Source organism: Somniosus microcephalus, chromosome 1 (genome assembly GCF_052327205.1).
Source record: "Somniosus microcephalus isolate GS21.2 chromosome 1, FLI_Smic_1.0, whole genome shotgun sequence".
NCBI lineage: Eukaryota > Metazoa > Chordata > Chondrichthyes > Squaliformes > Somniosidae > Somniosus > Somniosus microcephalus.
Window position 1 is genome coordinate 59860352 of NC_140987.1, and position 12260 is coordinate 59872611.

The following is a 12260-nucleotide window of genomic DNA, read 5'->3' on the forward strand; positions in this document are numbered from 1 at the left end:
GATGCACTCTTCCTAACGGTGGTAGGTTTTAAGCAGAATTAGTAGAGCTGCAGAGAAGTCTCCAGCCACCCACTGCCTCTTCCACCCCACCCCCACCCACCAACTCCCCCAGTCCTCCCAACTTAGCCAAGGATGGTGTATGTCATGGAAGATTTCGTAGCGGGAAAAGGCAACACGCATTTAGTGATTTCTTAAATAAAAATGAAGTTGTGTAACTAAGACAAAGGCTTCAACTTGCAGAATAATTTGATCCCAGTCACATATTGCCTTGAGCACTATCGTGTTGCTATTGTGCATATTTTTAGAGACCTAGCTGGATCCTCAGTTTTTAATTAATTTTTTTCAGTAAAATCAAATGTGAACTTTGCAGCTTGCTTATCCCTAGTGATATTTAGGTTTTGATCAGAGACTGGGAAGATATAACTAGCACAAGTTAAATAAAGTAATTTGACCTGCCTCATCATTTGGGTCCTCTTTGGGAGTTCCATTAGGTTTTATTTATTGCCATCATCCTTCTATGCCAGCTGAATATGAAATCTGTCAATTTATTTCTTGAAAACTTTAACAGAGTCGAGGTTAACTGCACTAGATGGCAGTCAAAGTCCCATCTTCGCTTAATTGTAAATAAGATGCTTAGATGACATTTACATCGAACATCTTGTAATTGACTCTGGTATCACAAGGCCAATTTTATTTAATATAGCCGATTAGAAAATTGGCTCAATTTGCCCTCACCATAATAATTTCTTCCGTTTTGGCTATGATGGGTAAGGAGCGAGCCTCTGCATAGGAAAATAATGATTCTTTACAGAATTTGGGTGTCCACAGAACTAACTTCTCTCACCACTGAATTGGTCTAACTCAAACTTGAGGTAACTCCAGGGTGATTTCGGAGGTATAAACTTAATGAAGTTTGATATTTCTGAACTTGTACACCAAGATACCTAGTGTCCTTATTCTGTATCGAGGTACTAAATTCTTCTAACCTTATGCAGGGACCAGTCTCTTGTGGATAATCAGTTGCCTTTGTTGTTCAGTCCCACTGAGTATCTTTGTTACCAGTTGTCCTTTGTGAATTTTGCATAATGTCTTGTACAGTACATCTGACTCCTAAAGAGCTTGGGTTGGTTTTACAACTAATTCTTGGGCACTGCCAATTGTAATTAATACACAGACTTTAAATGGTTACTTAATGAGCATGATTGAATAAAATTGTTTGCCATGGCCTTGTTCCCACCAATGGCCAATTTAATTGTGGAGTTGGATTAGGTGATGTGGGATATTCAGGTTGTATGCCAACTAGCTTACATAATTTGTAGCCAATTGCAAATTCTGGTCTTGCATACAGGAAATGGATGGGAGTGGGTGGTGCTGTAGTGTTGTCACTACATTGATAATTCAGTGAGAAAACCAGATTCTAGAAACCTGTAACTGTTCAGAATTAGATTACCCAGAAAGGTAGGTCTGCCAGTTTACCATTGGTTATGAGTTGCATTTTTACTGACAATGGAAAATAGAATGGTGTATGGAAATTTTGAATGAACCTATTTCAGTTGCTGGTATGATACAGCAAGAATGCTTAAGGGTTCTTTTCGAGCAAGAATCAAGGGACTCTGCTTATAGCATAAGTTAATGTTCAGAATATCATGGTGTAATCATCAGGTGGTCTCCTGGAGGAGTTACTATATGTCTTGCTGAACAGAATGCATGCTGTTGGGGAAACTAAAGCTAGGGTAGTGCCTCACATTAGCAAAGTTTCAAGCCAGTTATTAATTTGTCTAGTTTCCATGTGGATATTTCAAAGGCAGTTCAAACAATGTTAGTATCACTCTGTGATTTGCATGCTGTAGAATATATCCAACTTAAAAGAAATATATCTAACTCTTCAAAATAAAATCTATTCAGAATTCAATGTCCTGTGAAAGACTACCACTTTTGATGGCTGTTGAAATACTTTAGCATTTGCATTGCTGTTCAGTTGCAGCTTATACTGTGTATAACGTATACTATGAATACACTTTCAAGGGATTGAAGTCTGTCCTTTCATTGCATTTCTAGCTTTTCAACTAACTATTGTGATACTTGGCAGATTACTTTCATTGGGCCAAATCTTCCTTGGAAAAATAACAGCGAGTTCACGACGCACGCTGTTATTAATGTGCAAATCAGCCAACAAGTCCAGGGGAAGAAAAGATACACAGTGAGTTGCGAATCTCCAGAACTTGCTGGTCAATTTACACCACTCGCCCTTTGCCTCGCACAAATGGCATCTCTCCCTTAGCTGCCCATTATTTTTTTAAGAACTTGCTAGATTTGCACATTAATTGCCCATTAAACTTGCAGCAGAAAGTTAGGGCTCATAAATAACTGTGTAAATATCATTTTTAACTACATGACAGTTGTTACTGCAATGCAAATCCATCTCTCTGGCTCAGAAAGGGAACAATTTAAACTGGTGTCTCATTCTTGCATGTAGTAAATTGTTGCTGGAGACTTTAAAAAAAAAAAAAAACTTTTCCTTTTTTTTCTCTCTCTCTCTCTCTCTCCAATCTTTCTTTCCCTCTAATGCACCCTCCTTTTCATCGTTACTCTTTCTTTCTCAATCCTTTAAATCTCATTGATTTAAGGAGATACACTGTTGGTCCCGTCATTCATTGTTCTAGACCTTATCAGCCCCACTGTTGTCGGCTCCCACTTAAGAACATAAGAAATAGGAGCAGGAGTAGGCCATACGGCCCATCGAGCCTGCTCCGCCATTCAATAAGATCATGGCTGAACTTCTACCTCAACTCCACTTTCTTGCCCTATCCCCATATCCCTTGATTCCCTTAGTGCACAAAAATCTGCTGATCTCCGTCTTGAATATACTCATCAACTGAGCATCTACAGCCCTCGGGTAGAGAATTCAAAAGATTCACAACCCTCTGAGGGAAGAAATTTCTCCTCATCTCAGGCCTAAATGGCAGACCCCTTCTCCTGAGACTATGACCCCTAGTTCTAGACTCTCCAGCCAGGGGAAACAGCCTCTCAACATCTACCCTGTCGAGCCCTCTAAGAATTTTACACATTTCAATGAGATTACCTCTCGTTCATCTAAATTCCAGAGAATGTAGGTGCATTCTACTCGATCTCTCCTCATAGGGCAACCCTTTCATCCCAATCTAGTGAACCTTTGTTTCACCCCCTCTAAGGCAAGTATATCCTTTGTTAGGTAAGGAGACTAAAACTGTACACTGTACTCCAGGTATGGTCTCACCAGGGCCTTAGATAATTGCAGCAAGACTTTCTTACTCTTGTACTCCAACCCCCTTGCATTAAAGGCGAACATACCATTTGCCTTCCTAATTGCTTGCTGTACCTGCATATTAACTTTGTGATTCATGTACAAGGACCCCAAATCTCTCTCTGAATACCAACATTTACTAGTCTCTCTCCTTTTAAAAATTATTCTGCTTTTCCATTCTTCCTACCCAAGTGGATAATTTCACACTTACCCACATTATACTCCATCTGCCCCCTTCTTGCCCATTCACTTAACTCTTTGCATCCCCTTCACAGCTTACTTTCCCACCTAGCTTTGTATCATTGGCAAACTTGGATATATTGCACTCAGTTCCCTCATCGTAAGTCATTAATATAGATTGTAAATAGCTGAGGCCCAAGCACTGATTCTTGCAGCACTCTACCAGTTACACCCTGCCATCCTGAAAATGACCTGTTTATTCCTACTCTGTTTTCTGTCTGTTAACCAATCCTCAATCCATGCTAATATATTGCCCCCAATCTCATGAGCTGTAATATTGTCTAACAAACTCTTGTGTGGCATCTTATCGAATGCCTTCTGAACAGCTAAATATACTGTACTAGATCCACTGGTTCCCCTTGAACTACCCTGCTAGTTACATCCTCAAAAAAAGCTAATACATTTGTCAAACACTATTCCCCTTTCATAAAACCATGTTGACTCTGCCTAATATTATTATTTTCCAAGTGCCCTGTTACCACATCCTTAATAATAGATTCTAGCATTTTCCCTACTACGGATGTCAGGCTAACTGGACTATTGTTCCCTGTTTTCTCTCTTCCCTCCTTTCTTGAACAGTAGGAATACACTTGCTACCTTTCAATCCACGGAGACCATTCTAGAATCTAGTGATTTCTGGAAGATCAAAACTAATGCATCCACCATCTCTGCAGCCACCTTTTTTTTTAAAGCCTTAGGATGTAGGCTATCGGGTCCAGGGGAGTTGTCAACTTTTAGTCCCACTAATTTTTCCAGTACTTTTTCTTTAAGTACTTTAAGTTCCTCACTCTCATTATACCCTTGGTTTCCCACCATTTCTGGTACGTTCTTTGTGTCCTCTACTGTGAAGACAGACAAATATTTGTTTAACGTCTCTGCCATTTCCTTATTCTTCAATATAATTTCTCCTGTCTGCCTCTAAGGGACCCACATTAACCTTCACTAATTTCTTCCTTTTACATACTTGTAAAGGCTCTTACAGTCTGTTATATTTCTTGCTAGTTTATTCTCGTATCCTATTTTGTCCCTCTTTTAACAATTTCTTAGTCATCCTTTTCTGATTTTTAATATCCTCCCAATCCTCAGGCTCACTATTTTTAGCAACATTGTAAGCTGCTTCTTTTAATTAGTTAGCCATGGCTGTACGACTTTTCCAGCAGAGCTTTTATTACATAAGAACATAAGAACATAAGAAATAGGAGCAGGCCAATTGGCCCCTCGAGCCTGCTCCGCCATTCAATAAGATCATGGCTGATCTGATCCTATCCGCCAATCCACTATCACAGAACCATCTCCTGCATCTAACAGAATTAGACACACGAAATAGGAGCAGGATCAGGCTACACGGCCCCTAGGCCCGCTCCGCTACCCACAGGGCCATGACCGATCCGAACCTAGACTCATGTCCAAATTCCTGCCCGCTCCCCGTAACCCTTAATTCCCTTTTACTTCTAGGAAACTGTCTATTTCTGTTTTAAATTTATGTAATGATGTAGCTTCTACAGCTTTTTGGGGCAGCATATTCCATGGACCTACCACCCTCTGAGTGAAGTAGTTCCTCCTCATCTCAGTTTTGAAAGAGCAGCCCCTTATTCTAAGACTATGCCCCCTAGTTCTAGTTTCACCCATCATCGGGAACATCCTCCCCACATCCACCCAATCCAAACCCTTCATAATCTTATGTTTCAATAAGATTGCCTCTCATTCTTCTGAACTCCAATGAGTAGAGTCCCAATCTACTCAACCTCTCATATGTCCATCCCCTCATCCCCGGGATTAACCGAGTGAACCTTCTTTCTACTGACTCGAGAGCAAGTATGCCTTTTCTTAAGTATGCACACCAAAACTGTATGCAGTATTCCAGGTGCGGTCTCACCAATGCCTTGTACAACTGAAGCAATACCTCCCTATTTTTATATTCTATCCCCCTAGCAATGAAAGCCAACATTCCATTGGCCTTCTTAATCACTTGCTGCACCTGCATACTAACCTTTTTGAGTTTCGTGCACCAGGACCCCCAGATCCCTTTGTACTTCAGTACTTTCCAGTTTCTTGCCATTAAGATAATAACTTGCTCTATGATTTTTCCTGCCAAAGTGCATAACCTCACACTTTCCAGTATTGTATTCCATCTGCCAAATCTCTGCCCACTTACTTAGCCTGTCTATGTCCCCTTGCAGGTTTTTTATGTCCTCCTCACTCACTACTTTCCCTCCCATCTTAGTATCATCTGCAAACTTTGATATGTTACACTCGGTCCCCTCCTCCAAATCGTTAATATAGATGTAAAGAGTTGGGGACCCAGCACTGACCCCTGCGGAACACCACTAGTTACTGATTGCCAGTCTGAGAATGAACCATTTATCCCAACTCTCTGCCTTCTGTTAGATAGCCAATCCTCTATCCATGCCAGAATATTACCCCCAATCCTGTGATTTTTTATCTTAAGCAATAATCTTTTGTGTGGCACCTTGTCAAATGCCTTTTGGAAGTCCAAATACACTACGTCCACTGGTTCCCCTTTATCCACCCTATATGTTACTTCCTCAAAGAACTCCAGCAAATTTGTCAAACATGACTTCCCCTTCATAAAACCATGCTGACTTTGTCTTATTAAATTATGATTATCCAAATGTCCTGTTACTGTCTCCTTTAATAATGGACTCCAAAATTTTACCTACCACAGATGTTAGGCTTACCAGTCTATAGTTTCCAGCCTTCTGTCTACTGCCCTTTTTAAATAAGGGTGTTACATTAGCAGTTTTCCAGTCTGCCGGGACCTTTGCCGAGTCCAGGAGTTTTGGAAAATTATTACCAATGCATCCACAATCCCTACCGCCACTTCCCTCAAGACCCTAGGATGTAAGCCATCAGGTCCAGGTGATTTATCCGCCTTGAGTCCCATTATTTTACCGAGTACCACTTCCTTAGTGATTTTGATCGTGTTTAGCTCCTTTTCCCCCCCCCCCCCCCCCCCCTTTAGCCCCCTGTTTGTCCAGTGTTGTGATATTCTTAGTGTCTTCTATTGTAAAGACTGATGTAAAATATTCATTCAGTGTTTTTGCCATCTCCATATTTCCCACCATTAATTTCCCGGTCTCATCCTCTAAGGGACCAACATTTACTTTAGCCACCCTTTTTCTTTTTATATAACTATAAAAACTCTTACTATCTGGTTATATTTTTTGCTAATTTACTTTCATAATCTATCTTCCCTTTCTTAATCAATCTTTTTGTTATTTTTTGCTGTCTTTTAAAGTTTTCCCAATCCTGTATCCTCCCACTAGATTTGGCTACCTTTTTATATGCCCTTGTTTTTAGTCGAATACTATCCTTAATTTCTTTACTTAGCCACGGATGGCTGTCTTTTCTTTTACACCCTTTTCTTCTCGGTGGAATATATTTTTTTTGGAAATTGTAAAATAACTCCTTAAATGTACACCACTGATCATGTATCGCCTTACCCTTTCATCTATTTTCCCAATCCACTCTACTCAATTCCACTCTCATACCTTCATAGTCTCCTTTATTCAAGCTTAGCACGCTTGTTTGAGATCCAACCTTCTCACCCTCTAATTGAATATGGAATTCAACCATGTTATGGTCACTCATTCCAAGGGGATCCTTTACTAGGACATTTTTAATTAATCCTGTCTCGTTACACAGGACCAGATCTAAGGTTGCTTGCCCCCTGGTCGGTTCAGTTACATACTGCTCAAGAAACCCATCCCTAATACACTCAATGAACTCATCCTTAAGGCAGCCCTGCCCAATTTGATTTGTCCAATCAATATGATAGTTAAAATCCCCCATAATTATAGATGTTCCCTTATTACAAGCCTCAACTATTTCCTGATTGATACTCCATCCAACATAGTTGCAACTGTTCGGAGGCCTATAGACTATGCCCACTAGTTTTTTTCCCCTTATTATTCCTTACCTCCACCCAAACTGTTTCATTATCCTGATCTTTTGACCCAATATCATTTCTCTGTATTACAGTGATTCCTTCCTTTATTAACATAGCCACCCCACCTCCCCTTCCTTCCTTCCTGCCTGTCCTTCCTGATCATTAAATAACCTGGTATGTTTAATTCCCAGGCATTGTCACCCTGCAGCCATGTTTCTGTAATGGCCACAAGATCATACCCATATGTAGTTATTTGTGCCATTAACTCGTCTATTTTGTTACGAGTGCTACGTGCATTCAGATAGAGAACTTTCACAGATGTTTTGTGACACTTAGTTCCTGCTTTTGCCCTTTTTATTACTTTACCTTTTACTCCATACCTTCTGCCCCTTCCTGACACGCTCTGGTTTTTAATTTCCCCACTGCTACCTAAGTCTATGACCTTCTCTGTTGTCATTTTTATTATTTGCTCTCTAGGAACCTCCCCCCCCCCCCCCCAAACTAGTTAGTTTAAAGCCCTCTCTACAGCCCTAGTTATATGATCCGCTAAGACTCTAATCCCAGCACTGGCCAAGTGAAGCCCGTCCCAACGGAACAGCTCCTTCCTGCCCCAGTACTGGTGCCAGTGTCCCAAGAAGCAAAACCCATTTCTCCCACACCAGTCTTTGAGCCACGCATTTAACTCTATAATTTTATTTGTCCTAGCCAAATTTGCTCGTGGCTCAGGTAATAATCCAGAGATTATTACCCTTGTGGTTCTGCTTTTTAATTTGGCCCCTAGCTGCTCAAACTCCCTCAGCAGAACCTCCTTCCTTGTCCTATCTGTCATTGGTACCAACATGGACCACGACAACTGGATCCTCCCCCTCCAAGTTTCTCTCCAGTCCAGAGGAGATGTCCTTAACCCTGGCACCGGGCAGGCAACACAGCCTTCGGGACTCTCGCTCTCAGCTGCAAAGAACTCTATCTATCCCCGTAACGATACTATCCCCTACCACTACAACATTTCTTTTAACTCCACCACACCCCCCCCCCCCACCCACTTGAATGGCCCCCGCTCCACGGTGCTGTGGCCAGGTTGCTCATCCTCCCCGCAGTCCCTGTTCCCATCTTCACCGGGAGTAAGAGCCTCGAACTTGTTGGACAAGTGCAAGTGCAAGGGCTGCGGCTCCTCCAACACTAACTAACTCCTGGATCCCCGTACCTGCCTCACTTCTAGTCACACCATCCTGACCCTGGCCACGGACTACGTCTGAATTAATTAATCTAATTGGTGTGAATATCTCGTGATTGAGTCCAGGTAACTCTTCCCCCCTCCCTGATGTGTCTCAGTGTTTGAAGCTCAGACTCCAGCTCTTCAACACTGAGCCGGAATTCCTTGAGCAGCCAACACTTACTGCAAATGTGATCACCGTGAGCATCAATGGTGTCCACCAGCTCCCACATATTGCAGCAGCAACACATCACCTGATCTCCCATTCTATGTAATTAATTAAATTTATTATTATTCTTAAATACCCTCTGCCCCGATTCTAGATGGTGAATATCACACCTTCGAAACTATAAACCAAAGAGATTTAAGCTTCAAAAGGGAGAAATACTCACCAACCAATCACTTACCCGCTTTCTGGTGACGTCACACTTGGATTACTTTTTACCTCTCTCCTTCCCTCCGAGTTCCCAGACTGGAGACTGGTAGGCCTTACCTGGTCTCTGGGACTTTTATAGCCCCGCTGCTGCTGCTGAAATTCCCGCCGACACTTCCATTATTGCTCAATGGAATGTGTATTTGTTGAGAATTATGAATTATTTCTTTAAATGTTTGCCATTGCTTATCTGCTTTCATTTTTTTAAGCTAGTTTCCCAATCTACCTCAGCCAACTTGCCCCTCGTACCTCCAGAATTGGCTTTGTTTAAATTTAAGACCCTAGTTTCAGACTTAACCACATCACTATCAAACTTAATATGAAATTAATCATATTATGATCACTCTTTCCCAGAGGATCCTTTACTATAAGATTACCAATTAACTCCGTCTCATTGCACAATACTAAATCTAAAATAGTCTGTTCCCTAGTTGGTTCCTCGACATATTGTTCTAGAAAACTGTCTCTAATGCATTCCGTGAACTCTTCCTCCAAGCTACTTTTGTCAATTTGGTTTGCCCAGTCTATATCAAGATTAAAGTCCCCCAGGATTATTGCATTACACTTGTTGCATGCTCCTCTAATTTCCTGATTTATACACTGTCCAACACTGTGATTACTGTTAGGGGGGCCTATGAACTACTCCCAACAGTGTTTTCTGTCCTTTGTTATTTCATAGCTCTACCCATACTGATTCTACATAGAATCATAGAAAGTTACAGCATGGAAGGAGGCCATTTCGGCCCATCATGTCCACGCCGGCCAACAAAGAGCTATCCAGCCTAATTCCACTTCCCAGCTCTTGGTCCATAGCCCTGCAGGTTAGAGCACGCCAAGTGCACATCCAAGTACATTTTAAATGTGGTTAGGGTTTCTGCCTCTACCATCCTTTCAGCCAGTGAGTTACAGACCCCCACAACCCTCGGTGAAAAAATTTCCCCTCAAATCCCCTCTAAGCCTTCCACCAATTACTTTAAATCAGTGTCCCCTGGTTTTTGACCCCTCTGCTAAGGGAAATGGGTCCTTTCTATCCACTTTATCTATGCCCCTCATAATTTTATACACCTCAATAAGGTCTCCCCTCAGCCTCCTCTGTTCCAAGGAAAACAGACCCAGCCTGTCCAGTCTATCCTCATAGCTAAGATTCTCTACTCTCGGCAACATCCTTGTAAATCTCCTCTGTACCCTCTCTAGTGCAGTCACATCTTTCCTGTAATGTGGTGACCAGAACTGCACACAGTATTCTAGCTGAGGCCTAACTAGTGTTTAATACAGTTGAAGCATAACCCCCCCCCCCCCCCCCCCCCACTCTCTTGTATTCTATGCCACGGCTAATAAAGGCAAGCATTCCATATGCCACCTTAACCACCTTTATCTACTTGGCCTGCTACCTTCAGGGTTCTGTGGACATGCACTCCAAGGTCCCTTTGTTCCTCTACACTAATCGGTGTCCTACCATTTAATGTGTATTCCCTTTCCTTGTTGGCCCTCCCCAAATGCATTACATCACACTTCTCCGGTTTGAATTCCATTTGCCACTGTTCTGCCCACCTGACCAATTTATTGATATCTTCTTGCTGTCTACAGCTTCCTTCAGTATCATCCACACAGCTGATTTTAGTATCATCTGCAAACTTCTTAATCATACCCCCTATATTCAAGTCTAGATCATTGATATATACCACAAAAAGCAAGGGACCTAGTACTGAGCCCTGCGGAACCCCACTGGAAATAGCCTTCTAGTCACAAAAACACCCATCAACCATTACCCTCTGCTTCCTGTCTCCGAGCCAGTTTATGAATCCAACTTGACACTTTGCCCTGGATCCCATGGGCTTTTAACTTTGTGACCAGTCTGCCATGTGGAACCTTATCAAAAGCCTTGCTAAAGTCCATATACACTACATCAAACGCACTACCCTCATCTACCCTCCTTGTTACCTCAAAAAATTCAATCAAGTTTGTCGGACATGACCTTCCCTTAACAAATCCATGCTGGCTATCCTTGATTAATCCTTGTCTTTCTAAATGAAGATTTATCCTGTAATTTATCCAATAATTTTCCCATCACTGAGGTTAGGCTGACTGGCCTGTAATTACTCGGTCTATCCTTTTCTCCCGTTTTAAACAAGGGTACCACATTAGCAGTCCTCCTGCACCACACCTGAAGCCAGAGAGGATTGAAAATGATGGTCAGGGCCTCTGCTATTTCCTCTTTTGCTTCGCTTAACAGCCTGGGATACATTTCATCCAGGCTTGGGGATTTATCCACTTTTAAAGCTGCTAAACCCCTTAATACTTCCTTTCTCACAGTTTATTTCTTCTAATATTTCACACTCCTCCCCCCCCGATAGCAATGTCTGCTTTGCCCTCTCCTTTCGGAAAACAGACGCAAAGTATTCATTAAGAACCCTACCGACGTCTCCTGCCTCCACACACAGATTACCCTCATGACCTCTAACAGGCCCTATCCTTTCTTTAGTTATCCTCTTGCTCTTAATATATTTATAAAACATCTTTGGGTTTTCCTTGATTTTACTTGCCAAGGATTTTTCATGCTCTCTCTTTGCTTTCCTAATATCCTTTTTAATTGCACCCCTGCACTTTCTGTACTCAAGATTCTGGAATATTTAGCCCTCGCTATCTGTCATACGCCTCCCTTTTTTTTCTTTATCCTACCCTGTATATTTCTAGACATCCAGGGGGCTCTAGATTTGTTAGTCCCACCTTTTTTTTTTTTTTTTTTAAGGGCACATGTTTGGTCTGAACCCTCTGGATCTCCTCCATGAATGCCTCCCACTGCTCTGACACTGATTTACCTTCAAGTAGCTGTTTCCAGTCCACTATGGCTAAATCCCCTCTGAGTTTAGCAAAATTTGCTTTTCCCCAATTTAGAATTTTTATTCCTGGTCTATCCTTGTCCTTTTCCATAACTACCTTAAATCTAACAGAATTATGTTCACTAGCACCAAAATGCTCCCCCACTGATATGCCTTCTACCTGCCCAGCTTCATTCCCTAAAACTAAGATCAGAACCGCCCACTCCCTTGTTGGGCTTGCTACATACTGGTTAAAAAAGTTCTCCTGGATGCATTTTAAGAATTCCGCACCCTCTATACCCTTCACACTAATTTTATCCCAGCTAATATTGGGGTAGTTGAAATCCCCTACTATTACTGCC

The 12260-nt window shown here is 41.8% G+C and overlaps 1 protein-coding gene across 6 annotated transcripts in view; it reads left to right on the forward strand.

Moving 5' to 3' along the window:
• The window catches only part of LOC147124116 (homer protein homolog 1-like), a 147856-nt gene that overhangs the window by 22439 nt on the left and 113157 nt on the right, over positions 1-12260 (forward strand). For 2 of the 6 annotated variants that reach the window (XM_085982167.1, XM_085982184.1), the window contains exon 1: positions 1923-2200. The exons of 1 other annotated variant lie outside the window; for it this stretch is intronic. In XM_085982167.1, coding sequence (XP_085838293.1) covers positions 2157-2200 — 44 coding nt within the window. In that variant the 5' untranslated portion in view covers positions 1923-2156. Of the gene's footprint in view, positions 1-1922; positions 2201-12260 lie in introns of those variants that run through there. 3 more of the 6 variants (XM_085982193.1, XM_085982203.1, XM_085982210.1) reach the window with 3 other exon arrangements.